The 16,109-nt window shown below is 36.1% G+C and overlaps 1 protein-coding gene and 1 long non-coding RNA gene across 4 annotated transcripts; one reads left to right on the forward strand and one right to left on the reverse strand.

Moving 5' to 3' along the window:
- Positions 1-6,968: 6,968 nt before the first annotated feature.
- LOC122289925 (AP-1 complex subunit mu-2-like) lies at positions 6,969-11,847 on the reverse strand. Of its 2 annotated transcripts, none has more exons than XM_043097334.1 (11): positions 11,572-11,847; positions 11,207-11,353; positions 11,067-11,129; positions 10,759-10,935; positions 10,570-10,673; positions 9,807-9,878; positions 9,548-9,644; positions 9,251-9,348; positions 8,204-8,345; positions 7,957-8,079; positions 6,969-7,404 (listed from the first exon to the last, which is right to left on the reverse strand). In XM_043097334.1, exons 1-11 carry the CDS (start codon positions 11,698-11,700, stop codon positions 7,306-7,308), a joined length of 1,251 nt encoding a protein of 416 aa, XP_042953268.1. In that variant the 5' UTR covers positions 11,701-11,847; the 3' UTR covers positions 6,969-7,305. The 2 variants fall into 2 exon arrangements, with proteins under 2 accessions (XP_042953268.1, XP_042953267.1); XM_043097333.1 differs by having other exon boundaries at positions 9,807-9,914.
- Positions 11,848-11,974: 127 nt separating this feature from the next.
- On the forward strand, positions 11,975-14,115 carry LOC122289926. 2 transcript variants are annotated; one of them, XR_006236256.1, is made up of 3 exons: positions 12,040-12,547; positions 12,713-12,788; positions 12,942-14,115. It is a non-coding gene; the product is annotated as an uncharacterized LOC122289926 (long non-coding RNA). The 2 variants fall into 2 exon arrangements; XR_006236255.1 differs by lacking the exon at positions 12,713-12,788 and having other exon boundaries at positions 11,975-12,547.
- The last annotated feature ends 1,994 nt before the right edge of the window (positions 14,116-16,109 follow it).

Here is a 16,109-nt window from a genome sequence, read left to right on the forward strand (position 1 = left end):
TAAATCTATACATATAAGATATATTATAATTTATACTATAACTCTTATAATATGTTAATATATTAATATATACTAGTACTATATATTATAGTTAATAGTTATACATTAAAGAATATAATAATACATTTATATTAAATATATATAGTTATAGACTTATAATGATTTAGTTATTATGAATTTATAATTAGCATAACTATATAATAGTTATCAGTATTAGATTATTAATAATTTAGTATAGTTATATCATATTAGTAATATTAGTTATGTTGAATCAATCAGTTAGTATAATTATATTCTATATTATTATTTCGGTACCAGTCTGAGGTGAAAAATTCCTGGACCAAGACCAGATTGAAAGCACTCGATCCTATAAAATATAGATCGAGACTGATTGGACCCGACCCCAGGTCGGTCTAGTTAAGATCGAAATGGTCGATCCAGTCGATTTATTAGGTCTAGACCGGCTAATTCTCAACCCTAATTTGAGCATAAATGAAAATATATATATATATATTTGGAGTACGTAAGTGTACATAATTTTTTGGAAAAAGATTAATAAATACGGAATTTACATTAAATTTTTTTTTTTTTATAATAGACTATTCTTTTTCAAAATGATTGCGTGATACTTGCACATTTCATAATTGTATCTAACATTACTAAAAAAAAAAATAGACCATTCAAGTTTTCAACAACAAATGGCTCGGTAGGCTTGGATCCAGCTAGGGTAGGAGCCGCATCTGGAAACAAGGGCATGCAAGCATATGCTCCGCACGCAGTTGGGCATCAGGGTCAGGCCCAAGTTGGACTCAAGTCCTAGGGTTTACCCCATCCACCCAACATAGCCCATATACATACATATTTATTTAAAAACTAATTTTCTTTAATAAAACAATGTCGTTTTAGTTAGAACTCCCAAAACGACTTCATTTCTTATTAGGTTTTGTTAAAAAACTTAAACCCTTCAATTGCAGTGTCTCTCCCTTTTCCCTCTCTCTATCTCTCTCTCTCTCTCTCTTGTGGTAAGGGGTGTAATTGGTCCAGTCTGATTAGTATAAAAATTTCGATCTACTCATTTATTAGACTGATTACCCCTATAAACCAAAGCAAGCCATTAGCATTTGGTCTAATTCAGTATAGGCCAATGCAAAACGGGTTAAATATACAAAAAGCCCAAAATTACATTCTAATGTGTATTTTTCAGCTCAACTATACAAAAAAACTCAAAATTTTTGTCAGTGTTGAACATCAATTATTTAACTTTATTTACAAGTTTTGTTCTTGAAAATAACCTAAAGAAAAGAAGGAAAAATTATCAAAATTATCCATATTCATTCATGAAAATTAGCAATCATCATTGTTATGGAATAAAATATCACAGGGCCCAAAATGGTTTTCAAGGCCGAGCCTATCCAAGGCAATCACTAGAGGATAAAAGAAGAGAGAAAGTGAGGAGGCAGAGAAGGGAAGGCAATGTGTGGTGTCACGGTGTCAGGAGAGAAAATAGAGAATGAGGCATAAAGGATGGGTGATGTGACATAAAGTAAAAAAATATAAAAGATACAGGGAGAGGGACTTACGACTTTAGGGGACTTTTATCCAGGCTTCTGGGGGAAGGCTTCTTCAACCTCAAGACATGGGTTCTAGCAATAGAGGCCAAACCTGGAGAAGATAGACCTACAAAATTTATTGTATAGTGAGGATGAGAAACCATGAGAGATTGTAAAATAAGTTTATTATAGTAAATTTTTCTATCCTCAAACTGTTGTAGACGTAAGCCCAGTGCAAAACCACGTAAATCTGCATGCTCATCTCTGTCTACTTTCCTTGCATTTCTCTACTATTCACTATCATGGGTGTACGCTCGGATATCGCATAGCCTCACCAGACCACTGTCGAGGCCTAAACAGCACCGATCCAGCTCCAGCATAACCTCGATAGGGCTGGGAATGGATCATTCTCCCTTTCTGATTTGTTGTGTCATTTTTGGTGTTAACAATTATAATAAAATTAAAAACAAAAAATAAAGAAAGAGAATTTTTTATAGTTTAAATGGAGAAAGAGAATTTGAAAAATGCAATATCATCCAAACTCCAAATAAAAGGAAAATGAAAGAAAATGAAATGAAAAAAATATTATGTATCATTGCATATAATATTATGATTTATCATATAATATATTAATCAATTGATAGCATATTAGTTAAAGTATATTTAACATTTTATACGGTCAATAGTGATAAGTTAGATAAAAATTACATGATTAATTTATGCAATTACTATATATATAAATATTTAAAAAAACTATATATATACTTTGATCAGACTGATCCAAAAAAATACACTTCAAGATTGGATCAAAAATCGAAATTCTAAGATTATATGGACTATAACCAACGATTATACTTATTGGTTCGGTTAGGTTTTCCGATCTGAACTAGTAAACTTACACCCCTTCCTGTAGCCTCACCCAAACCTCTGTTGTCCAGCATTGTTTCTCTCTCTTCCTCTAGCCGTCAACCTTGGCCTCCCAGCTCTAAGTATGTCTTTCTCTTTACTAGATTAAGGTTTTGGATATTTTTTTTTTCTTGTTTTCTATTGGTTTTGGACAACAGATTTTATGGCGATTTGGGTGGACCTAGGGGTAGGGGGTGGGAGGAGCGGGTAGATGGTCGTGTGAGTCAATCTACCTTTCGACGTATGGATGGGGGCCCTAGGGGCCAAACTCTTCCCCTCGACCCATGCGGGGGCGGGATTAGGGTGGCTCCTATCTACTCGCACCCCTTAAAGTGGGGGTATTTTTATTCAATAGAATTGGAATATATACAAAAAGAAAATGTTCTATCTGCACAGACTTGCAACGAGAGTGAGTTAGATACTAATGTGGCATTGTATTTGTCAATGTTATGTGAGAAGCTCAGATTCAAAAGTTCGTTAAGTGTTTAGAAATGAGCATACTTGCTTGAAAATGCCAAACATACTTGATCAGAAACTAAAATGATACATTAGTGTGTAAATTATTTTTGTAGACGTGTCTACAGACATATAAGGATTCCATACAAAATTAAAGTTTAATTGTTTTTTTTTTTCACTTTTAAATTAAGTTTAAAGATAAGAGAATGGTTATCTTTAATAAAGATCTAGTAAACGTGGTCTCAGTTTAACTAATAAAAGTTTAGTTGACAGGTCACTAGTATGCCATATGTATAAAAGAAATTAAATAGACGTCTCATAAAGATAATAAATTTTCCTTTAAAAAAAAAAACTAAAATAAAGATAAACAAAACCAAATCATTAAATTAAAATAATAAAAAGTATCATTAAATCTGAAGTTTCAAGCCTTCATGAGTGGGAGTAGAAACATCCATCCGGCTTCCCCCCAATCTTAAGCCATCCCCGGGGTCCGTTTTGGTAAGTAAGAATTTTGAGATGAGAATTTTAAATTTTAAAATGAGATATAATATTATTATTATTATTTTGAGATTTGAAAAGTTAAGAAAAAATTAAATTATTTATTATATTTTATATAAAAATTTAAAAAAATTATAATAATAAGATAAAAATGTTTAATGACCAAACTGAACCTGAGTGGCCAAAACCAATTTGTCCAGAGGTGGTTCAAAATTTGGACTGAACTAGAAAGGTGGGGAAGGTAAGTTTTTCTATCCCCCCAGCATCCTCCGTCCAAAGGGCAAAGGTAGGTTTTTTTTTTTTTTTTTCATTTTATTCTTTTAATATTGCTTAATAATTTTTTTATTGGCAGAAGTGTTCAAAAAGAGCGTCCCAACTATTTTCAATAACATTGCTTAATATTTTGTAAAAGAATATAAATTTTTGGGTTTATTTTATAATTTAATGATTTATATTATTATTTTTTCTTTTCTAATATGTAACATCTGTATTAAAGTGTAGAAATCAATTTTCCTGTAATGAGATTTTCCCCCAGGCCAAAGGCCTTGAATGCAAGCCCAAATATAGAAAGCTTAAGCCAACCAGATGACCTATCGGCCAATTAGGAGCCCCCAACCACAAAGCTAAAGTCAGCCTATGGTCACCATCACGCGGTAAGTCTCAAAAGGCGGGGAGGCAAGGGACACGTCACTCTAGCCTCTCTCACGACGCCTAGCCTTAGAGAGCCTGTGCAGACAAATAACAGATGGAGCCATTGATCCTATGACAATAAGTAGAGAGGAAATTGACAGAATGCACCTGCAATTGGGCAGAGGGGATAGAAAGCCACACAACATTTTGATGAAAGCCTCGCTTGCGCTTGGTGTTTATGATCATGTTGGATGAATGAATCAAGAGTTACATTGGGACAACACCAAGATCTGAATTATTTTGAGTATGAAAATTAAGACTAACTTAAGCTAACACTCAATTCTTGAAAATAAGGTGAGAAACTTTTATTCAAAAAATAGCTTAATAATCCAATACAAAGCTACAAAATATTTAAATACCCTAGGGTTCGGTTTGTCATCTCCCAATTATTTCCTCTAACAACCTTTTTTCAAAATAACATTTCAAAACAAACCCAGCAACTCCTAAAATTAAGGGAAACAAATCCAACAAATAAACAAATCGATATTCAAACTAGATTATTCAAACTTCCTAATTTAAAAAGCATTCAAATGTCAACTTTCTCCAAATTGCACCAGTCTCTAAAACTAAGGAAATTGCTAACAAACTCGGTCAACATCTAGATGGCACGTGGTTGGTCCTTCTTGCATCTCCATCAATCCTCCTCCCTTTGAGACCGACCTTGTCCTCAAGGTCAAGCTCCAGAAATTGCTCCATGCTCTTCCTCCCCTAAGTCTTCGTCCTTCTTTGAGTCCATCTTAATGAGAAAAGTTTGCTTCGCCTTGCATATGTGGTCCATTGTGAACCTGTCATTGCAATTGAAACAAAACTCATTCTCTTTTTATCGTTGCATCCCTTCCCATGATAGCCTCTTCGTATTCACGGGTAATGGTTTAACTCCATTTGATGCACTGCCACTAGGGCTTTCCAGTGAAAATTTCTTGCTAAAAGTTTTGTTTGCACCAAACTTGGAAATAACTAGGGGTGATTTCCTTACTTCAAAGCGACTATTCTTTCTCAAATTTTGGAGTTGATTCTCCTTAATCCGTGCAACCTCCAAGGCTTGCATCAAGGTCTTTGGCTTCTTAAGCTTTACTTCCGCCACCAATTCACTCTTCAAGTCTCACACGAAAGTCCCAATGAGGATTTTTTCAACCACCCGTGTACCCTTATAGACAAGTATTCGAACTCTTTTTGATAATCTCTTAAAGATCCAGTCTGCATGATCTTTTAGAGAGTCTGATGATAGTCCATATATTTGGTTGGTCCAAAACTTCCCAAGAGCTCCTTGACAAATTCCTGCCATGTCAACTCCCTCATTTGAGTTTTATAGGTTTTCCTCATCCATTGCCACCATTGGTTAGCCTCCCTTTCAAAGAAGTAGGCGGCATAGGACATTTTAGCACCTCAATGCGATTATGCTCAAAGTATTATTCTGCCCTTTACCCAAGTGCTTAGGTCATCACCATTGAACTTGAAAAATCCATCTTAGGTTTGATGGCTTCTCCCATTGGCCTTCCATTACAAGCACCTCTTCTCTTACTTCACTTTTATTTTTCCCTTTTACTTTTCTCAGTTGATTTCTCATCGAGGCTTGAGGAATCTCTATTAGATGAATCTGAATTCTCTACCTTCTCATGGTGTTGGCTTCTTCTAGACCCAACGGAATGTATGAGACATGGTGTCTCTCAGCCATTCTTCTATAGCGCATTCCACCTCAATTCTCGAGTGCCCTCCTTTGGTATACCAATTGGTGAAGTACATTCTCTATCCTTCCAAACTGTTCATTGATGACAGTTTGTTGTGTCTCCTAAGTGGCTTCAAGGTTCTCAATCCACTTCCTATGTGTATGTTGTCGATCGGCCATGATCTTCCTTTTTGGCTTCCTATTCACAAGTTGGACGCCTCTCAACGAAAGCATCAATTATGGAAGTTTCGCTTGCGCTTAGGTGTTTACAGTCGTGTTGGTTGGATGAATCAAGGGTTAACTTGGGACAATACCAAGATCCGAATTGTTTAGAATATGAAAATTAAGACTAACTTGGGCTAGCACTCAATTTTCGAAAATAGGGTGAAACTTTTATTCGAAAAATAGCACAATATTCCAATATAAAGTTGCAAATATTTAAAGACCCTAGGGTTCGGTTAGTCATCCCCCAATTATTCCATCTAAAAACCTTTTTCAAGATAACATTCCAAAACAAACCCAGCAACTCCTAAAATTAAGGGGAAATCTAACAAATAAATAAAACGATATTTAAACTAGATTATTCAAATTTCCTAATCTAAAGAGTATTCAAATGCCCAACTTCCTCCAAATTGTATTAGCCCCTGAAATCAAGGGAATTGCCAACAAACTCGGTCAACATCTAGATGGCACGTGGTTGACCCTTCTTGCATCTTCATTACATTTATTGTGCCACCCCAAGAGGCCACGCCACATTAATGGACTCTGACCAAAGAGACAGTTAAGGTGACATACACTCCTGACACAAGATATGGACAGTTGACCCCAAGAACCAGGTATAAAAGGTAATCAATCCTCAAGTACTAAGAACTCTCTATTCACTCACACAAAACATTAAAACGATACTGACTTTGGCATTGGAGACTCCCTAGCCTCCACCAAAACCTTTGTCTCTTGGTGTTTTCTTTGCATTCGTAGGTCCAAGACCAAAAACCCGAATTGTTAAGAGTCTAGCCTAAATGTGTACAAAACAGGATGTTAATGCTGCCCATATTAACTAATCTACAAAATAAAGACTATCTTAATCACTTGCCTTAATTTAAAAACAATGCTTCAGATTTTGCAAGCTCTGTCTTGTTGAAACTTCCCATAATTTTCATGGTAGGAAGATAGCAAAAGAATGGCCAAATCATACACAAAAATTGAATGAAATCCCACTGTCCAATTTCACAACAAAAATGACCGAACTCACACAAAATAAACAGACTCAACGTTTTGAACAGCTACTGTATCCTTAGAAAGCAATCCTTACATTTCAAAAATTTATGGGAACAAATAGAGCGCCCCTATTACAAAACGGCCTTCACATTACTCTCAGAAGGAAAATAATTACAGAAGAGCAACCCTAATGCACCCACCAAAATTTTTTTTTGATAAGTATACGATTGTATTAATATAATAGGCAGAGCCCATGCACCCACCAAAATTAGGGAAACAAACTTCTTCCAAAGTGGACAGCAATTTTATTTAGAACAGCCTTCACATCAGTCTTAGTTCATATTCACCAGCCATCGTTATGTATCTCACCCATGGAAGAGCCTGGTATCCACTTTTTTCAATTATTTTGAGATATCGAACCTGCAAAAACCCAATTCATACAAGTACGGTAAGTGTGACCTATCATAATTTCATTGCTGCATCTATGATTACCAAAGAAAAACCTTTTAAGGATAGCATGGTTCATGTGAAATATCATTTGCCCTGCCCTAAAGTGTGGGACAACCCGGTGTTGAATGTGCCAGGTGCACTTAAGCAGCACGGTTTAAGCGTATTTGTATCAATACCGGGACAACCTCTTTCTCAAAAGTCCAAGATGGACCTTGAAAAGAGGCATGCAATTCAAGTAAATAACAAAGTGGTAACCCAAAGAAATTAATCCTTGCCAGTTTTTCAATTTTACCCTAGTTTGATCTAATTTACATTCCATACAGTCAGTCTTGATCCAGCCATTTAAACCCTAGTTATTTTGAGCATCTCTTCACAATGCTGCTTAAAGATTTTACCCTACTACATTTTCACCACACAACACAAATGGTATTCTTCTTTTGGTTTCTATTCCAATTCATCAGAAAACACAAAGGTGAGGCAAAATAACAAGATTCATGGATCCAGAGATGCAGGAACACATACCTGAATCCCCGAGACAGTAAAATATGGTATCTCAAACTTCACACGGATAGGAGCCTTTCTTTCAGGAGTAGCTTCTTCGGAAGTTATACTAGGAAGGGTATACTCTGCCCTCAACATATACTCCTAAAAGGTTCCAGGTTATGGACAAGGTTAAGAATGGAAAGGTCAAGTTGCACCAAATAACATAGTTACCCAGTTGCTAATGGCATGCAGGAAAAAGGAATTGGAGTCTTAGACCAGTCCTTACCTTATTACCAGGAAAAGACTTGATTTTCCAAACCAAAGCATCATTCTCAGGAGCATATGTAGCAGTTCCCAGCGATGTTCTGACATTAGGATTTGTAGCATCGGATGGCAAAGGCAACTCGATTTCAACACTTGTGGCAGTGCTGTATTAGAAATTAACCAGGGAATCAAATAAGAAACTATGGCCTTAACTTATCCTTTTTTATTTTATTTTATATAGATCAAGAAAAAAACAAAAAACTAAAGCAACGGCCATGAAGCAATTCATTGTCCCAAAGGCATACATCATGTTTTTACGTAGAATATGGAGACCCAAAACCACCATCCACCTCCTCAACTCCTCCAAAAAAAAAAAAAAAAAAAAAAGAGAGAGAGAGAGAGAGAGAGAAGAAGGTGCCACAAACAGAACCGAGAATTACACTCAAACAAAAATTGAAGGATTCAACATCAATACAAACATAAAAAAGTGGCTGTACCCCTCAAAGTGAAGATTTGTATCCATCCAATCTCGAGCCTTTTTTTAAGCCATTCCAGACACTATAAATTACAGAGTTTTCTATGGAAAGAGGACAAAATCATTCCAAATGCTTCAAAGGCCCCAAAAGTTACTTATATAAAAAAAGGGCCCCAAAAATTAATGCTGACTGTACCAAATAATCAGATAACTTAAGTCCTACCATTTCACTGCCGTCAAATGTCCAAACTCCATGTGTCTCAAAGATTTTAAAACATGAAAGCACCTGCTTGTGATTTTATCTACTCAAGAACAGAAAAAGCAAAAACGGCACACGAAAAATGTATTTGGATGTCTTCAACACTACTGGAAGAATATTTCGGGAGGAAGGCTAAAATTTAAATTTCATGAAACATCAAACCTCGGTATCTGCCTTCTCAGTTATGCAGGGCTATTAACCGCTAAAACAAACCACAAATGAGTCCTAATTAGTATAGTATAAAATCAGTTATTGTGGTTGAACTGCACCTTTGTTTCTACCACCAAGAACAAGCCCGAATGTACATTATTAGGATAACACTACAAAAATTTTACCTGCGCTCCTTAAACTGGCTCCGAGCTTTAACCATGATCTCAATACGACTTCTAGAATGCCTTTCAACTTGTGCTTCTACCCAAATGAGAGGTTTTACCTGAAACCATAAATAAAGAGCTTAGATACAAGAAAATAAACGAGGTGACTATGACTAAAAATCAAGACACAACCGATTGACCCCATGCAGAATGATCGTATAATTTTAAGTACATCTTGATTACCAATGGAGGCAAAAATGTGTAAACAGCTATAAAATAGCCACTGAACATTTACGGTGCAAACAACATTAAATGAACCTGAGTACTGAGCCTATATGTCATCAGGTCAAAAGATCCATCTGGAGGTATGAAGGATATTGTCCTGTCATTTTCAAATCGAGCCAAACGTACACACCTGGAAAAGGGAAACGAATATGCATGAAGAAAAACCAAGAACAAAGAAGATCTTATCTTCAGAAGTGTTCACATAGGAAATATCATAAACCAGCAGAGCTTATAAAAAAAAATATATCATAAACCAGCAGAGAAACGGAATGAGCAAAATAATCATACATACTGGTGGAACTTGATATCATCCAGATCAATGGCTTTTCCTTTTGCTGCTCCACCTTGAGTCTCCAGTAGTAATCTATCATTTAGGCCAAGCTTACACTCAGGCATACCACTATAACAAAATAGATCATGGTTAGTGTAATCCTTTGAAAGTACAGACTAGCATATCCTCCCTATAATTTTCATATATGGTTTCTCTTAGAACTGAGACCTTTATCGTACACTATATTTTGTTAAACATTAATAATGACATCTGAATTTTACCTTGATTCTGCCAGGAGTTCAATATGGCCCTTAACATAGTCATCTGTACTTATCAATGTGCAGCCTAGTGGTCAATGGATGGGCTTGGAGCGAGCTAAAGACTCAAACATCCTGGATTCGATTCCCCAATAGGAGATTCCCTAGATTATCTAATACACAGTTTTGGCAGGGGGGCATGTATTTGAGGCCATAGGGTGGGTCCAAAAGACCTTAGCTTGGTGAGGTTCCACCTATATTTCAGTGAGTCTCAATTACTTGGTCCAGATCTTTGACTCCTTATGTACCTTTCGGCTTTGGGTTAGTATTGACCCTCATATTAGTAAACTTCAGCAACTTAGGTGGCTTTCAGTTTTAATTTGTAGATTTGCATGCCATCAAGCTTACCATATAGTATGAGTTCAACTAACTGTGTCATAAGAACAGGTAATGCTTTAAAACTCTCATCCTTGATGAACTCTTCACAAGCTTAAACAAATTACAAAAAAGATGATATGATGATGTACCTTAAATATGTTCGCATTTTTAGTGCCCCCACAACATCTGAACGTATTATTTGGCCATTGCTATTGACAAGTATATTCACACTCTCCACCACATCCAAGAAAACCTGATTTACGATGAACAAAGCTTCAAACAAATATCAGATGACGTCTCATTTTAATTACAAGAACATGTACAAAAGATAACTCTACTTCATTCTTCTTGTATCGTATCCCTTCACTACGCCAGGACACTGCATTTGTCACAGCCATGGGAGGACGCTGTGTAACTTCCATCCTATAAGCATCGGTCTTGATAAATTCGCTAAGAATCTTCGCTTCAGTGTACTGCGGGAAGCCAAAGTCCATAATTTCATCGAGCAATTCATACTTGCAAGTTCACAAAAGGCACGTCATCAGTGTGCACATTCGTTAAAACCTATCCTTAAGTTCCGTATCCATTCCGTCACAAAGGGCATAAAAACATACAAATAATGATAAAAGCTGAGAAATGCTCTTACCACAACTACAAAATTATCTCGGAGGGATTCCTCTTCTAACTCTTCAAAATAATGTTTAAACACCTGAAAATATACTTATCAACTTCCCCATTCTATCTCTAATATACATATTTCTTCTTGTAATAAAAAAAACGGCTTACATCAACTAAACGATGTAGAAAGAGTAAAAGGCTGGCGGCATTGCAATTCTGCCTCGAGGCAGTCATCAAGTAAACGTTATTGTGTTGTATAAACATGTACGTTATGCCATTATCGTAAATCACTGGATCTTGCGATTGCGGATCGCCCTGAAACCGAGATCATGAGCGTATAAAATTAATCGGGTTTTTTTCTCCATGCAGACCAAACCGAAACTATTGGTTCCGAAGCTTTTTTTTCTTTAAACTAACCGTTTTGTTTTTAATAAAAAAGTGAAACTCGCAGAGGTAAACTTGAGAAAAATGAATCAATCGGTCTGAAAACTGAATTTGCGATTTCTCACTCAAGATGCTAATAGAGAACAAACCTCTTTCTCGATGAGCTTGGTGAAGAAGTGCTCGGCCTGAGCTGCGGAGACATCGCCACGGTAATCGCGCCAAATCAAGACGCGGCCTTTTATGTCTAAGAGGAAAAGCGCCGAGGCGGCGCCGGTCATTTCTGTGAGAAAGAGAGAGACTCAGGAATCTCGATTCAAATTAACAGTCATCAATCCGTGTGCTTTCGTTTAGTCGGCAAGAGGAAAAAAAAATCAGAAGGAAAGCGAATGGGAGAAGGAAGGTATCAAATCGGGGGGGGGGTTGAAATTTCTCGAGTGAAAATGATGATTTTCCTTCTTCCTGTCAGGAAAAATAAAAAGAAAAAAGAAAGAGTTTATCTTAAAACAGGATTAGGTGACTTCGGGCATTTTACACCATCCAATGAAAGAGTGCCACGTCATAAATTCATAAACTTTACGGTGGGTTCACTCACACGTTATTTCTCTTTATTTTCCTGAGTCCATTGCCTCTCTCTTCCGCTTCAGTCTTCTTCCTCAGCCGTTCTTCTCTCTCTTACACTTCACTCTTTCTTCGTAGATCTTGCCGTCCTTATGCTTGTGTTATGAAGAAAATGGTAAAAATTCCTATCACTTATGCTTGTAGAAATATTTTTCTAAATCTCTTTCTCTAGAATTCATTTCTCGTCAAAGCTCCAGTTCTCAAATCTTATTGATAAAGGAAAACTCTACTCAGCCCCCGGTTTTCCAAACGCACTCCACACTCCTGACGTGGCCGAACTCGGTCCGAGCCACATCACGGGTTAGTGAAATTGAAACCCTCGCTGCTTCATTCTCCCGCTTCTCCCTCAGATCTCTGCTCCTCCCTCAGACCTCTCACTCGAAGCTTCATTCTCCTTCTTCGGCACGGCATTTTGTCCCCAAAGGCCAAAAGGACTTACTGCAACATAACCCTTCCTCTTGCGTCCTTCGCTGCTCTCTCTTGCTCACACATATCGATGTTTCGACGGTACGAGCCTTTGAAACCCTATTTCTACGTTCCCTCTTTTCTCTCTCTATCTCTTTCAATCTCGTCGGCAGTGTAAGGCTTTATATTGGTATTCCTACTAGGGTTTGCGGATTGCTGCTTAATCTACTAGGTTTAATTCAAAGTTTACTTTTTCCGATTCATCAGAATAAAACAGATCTTATCCAATCTGAAAGCAGAAGTGGTTTCAAATTTCGGAGTCCGTTGTCGATAAGTTCTTAAGGTTGATTTACTAAAATTTTCAATTTTCCAATTACGTATCAACCTTTGCTGTATAATAATAGTTTGCAAAGATGGAATAATGGGCCTTTGAGTACCTGGTTATTGACGGACACATTGCATTCTTTGTTTGATCTGGTTTCTTTTTCTATTTCAGTTTCGGAACGGAAACATCAAAGGAAAGGACAAGGGCATGAATTCATGAGGCAAAGGAATGAAAAATTGAGTATTTATTTTCTTACAAATTTAGAACATTGAGTATTTATTCGTGCTGCAGCTTTTTTTTTTTTTTTTTTTTTATCATCATCACTGGCGAGGAATTAGTTTCTTCTTTGGAAATTGAATGAATTATTAAACAATAATTGAGGTAGTAATTTGCTTGAATTTTGAGTACATGGAAGCTTGCTTATTCTTTTTCCTTGCACTAGTGTTCTTACCTTGGTGTTTTTTCCTCCTGTATATCTTGAGTGACCATTCTCTAATATTGGTGATGTAGACTTCATTAGAGTAGAGTGATTTCTTCTTTACTTCTTCTAAAATGCCTTATTATATAAATAATATGTTTTCCTTCTTTACTGTAAAATTCTACTGGAATTGATGTCACTTTTGTCTCTATAGGATCCTCTGTCTTTGGTTAGAAGGCTTCTTTTGGTGGGTTTGGATCCACTTCTACTCCAGCAAGTCCCTTTGGAAGCACAAATCAACAATCACAACCAGCATTTGGGAGTAGCATATTTGGTTCCTCCTCACCATTTGGTGCAACAAGTCAGTCTGCGTTTAGTGCAAGTAGCACCCCTGCTTTTGGTGCTACAAGCACTCCTGCATTTGGTGCTATGAGCGCCCCTACATTTGGTGCTATGAGCGCCCCTGCCTTTGGTGCTACAAGCACGCCTGCTTTTGGTGCTATGATCACCCCAGCCTTTGGTATAAAGAGAAACAAAATGTCAATTCTTCATTTGGATAGATATACTTCAATCAGTAGTATTTGAGAAAATCTTGACAAAGAGAATGAAGTTCGGAAGAGGGAAGATGTTGTATTGTTGCATGAGTATGAAGCTAAAAAAGAAAAGGACAAATTAATAGAGACAGAATATGCTTCACAAGCAAGAGGTCGAACTTCGAAGAATGATAATAGATAATAGGATTGTACGTATATTGTTGTGTCTATATTGGGTTGTATCTCTTGTAATAGTTTTTGGTTGGTTTTGAATGTAGATGTATCATGTTAGTTTTAAATGTAAATAGAATGATTGGATCCTAACATGTATAATATATTATCTATGAATTATATTATGACAACTTATTATGGATGTTAGGTTCACTTTTCTGCATGTGTAGTTGGCATCTTACATTTTGAATCATAATACTTTGCTATTAGGTCTCCATCCGTGAAATATCTTCACATACAGTTGATGAATCATCACATACGTCAAGTGCGTTCCCATTATCAACTTTTCTTTCTTCAATTTTTATTTTTTTAATCTTTTTCCTTTTACATTTTTTAAAATTAAGTGGTCTAGCTTTAGAAGCCAGCATCACTAACTCGCCCAAATTCATTTGGGATTCTATGAAACCAAATTGAAGCATCATACATCCAGTCAATCTGAATCATATTGGTATTTAAATGCTCTAACTAATAGACTATAATAATGTAGTTAAAAATAGTGAAAATATAAGCCATATTACACATTATCTAAATGCTTATTGAACCCATGCCATCACCCTCCAGGCCATACATCCAGACCATTTGTTAGAAAGTCCCCAACACACAGGACATAATCAATGGGTGACTTCATGCCTTTAACCTGTAATATCATAGACATGGAACATTCATGAAAGAACCTGCCTTATATATTTTCATTTGCAAGCAATACAACCTTAATTAAAGCACTACAAAAAAACTCTCAAAGTATTCTCCACTTCATATACAAATTTATTTACAAATTTCTCAATTGGATTGTATCTATGGTTACTTCAAAATTCATCAGTTATACAAATTCTTTACCACCAATCAAAATAAATCAAGTGGTTATACATTCCTTTCAACTTCTAATACATAACAATCTCGCTAATGCCCACTTTGTATGCTCTACCATAAGCTCCAACATCGACATCCAAAAGTTAAGACACATTCCAGAGAGTTGATCAGGATCAAAAAGCACCCATTTGCTTCTGCATGATGATCAAGAAGATAGTAAATGCAAATAGAAACACGTTTCAATTCCTACACATATATAATAAAATTTCATAGATATTTAGACTTTCACAAATATAAAAAGCACAGTGGATGAGAACACAAGCTTCTAAATCCCAAAAAATAAAAGATCTGTTTCATTGGCATGTTATATTTGACTTTATATGGGTCCGACTCCGAGATAAAATTCTCTACTCTCCACAATTCAACAACATGTAAATGAATTCACAAAGCTATCTTGCTTCAAATTTCAATGCAAGACACATATCAATAAGAACTAGGATTTTGGTTGTGTTGCTAAACAAATATTCATATGAAAAAAATAGTCAATATAGATAATTTATTTACCTGGCTACCCCAAGTATACAGATATGGATTTGGATATGTAGGCATCATATATGGCGGGTCATATGGAAGTCCAGTACCATGATATCCCTACAATATAAAATAAAACATGGATTAATTTGATGCTACAATATCTAACACTGCGAGCATATACAAATATGCAATCTGTGTATCAAACCTGGGTCGATGTAGAAGGCCCGGGTGGCCTTCCATCTTCCTCTTCGCCCATCACGCTATTTGAATAGATATTTCTATGGAACAGTATCTACTACACGTAAATTTAGTGGGTGGGCAGCTTATCTACTTAAAATCAACCTCATCTAACACCCTGCAAACACATAACACTCCTGTTTACAGTGATTTGGGCATAATATTATATTAAAAAATATTAAAAATATAATTAAAAAGGTTATGAATAACATATAAATTGAATACCCATTGAACTTTTGGCATGAGTACCCTCCAAAAAATTATTCAGTTTTATGACATGTATCGATTATGACCAAATATCAATCAATTAAAAGCCAAAAAAAGGACCTGTTCTAACATTGATATCCCGCTCCACTCGACTTCTAATTTATATTAATAACTTTCTGTATATTTCCAGTACTGATCATGGGTAGTGCAAGGTTGTAATTTGGGCTTCTTTATCTTTAAATTGTTGGGAGTAATAGTGAGGAACCTTACTTGGGGTAGGGGACTTAGGCTGCCTGGCTACACCTCCATTGTATTTAAGGATAATCATTCAAAGAAATGTTAACCAGGGGCAATATTCATTGTAATCTC

The sequence above is a fragment of the Carya illinoinensis genome, chromosome 12 (genome assembly GCF_018687715.1).
Source record: "Carya illinoinensis cultivar Pawnee chromosome 12, C.illinoinensisPawnee_v1, whole genome shotgun sequence".
Classification (NCBI taxonomy): domain Eukaryota; kingdom Viridiplantae; phylum Streptophyta; class Magnoliopsida; order Fagales; family Juglandaceae; genus Carya; species Carya illinoinensis.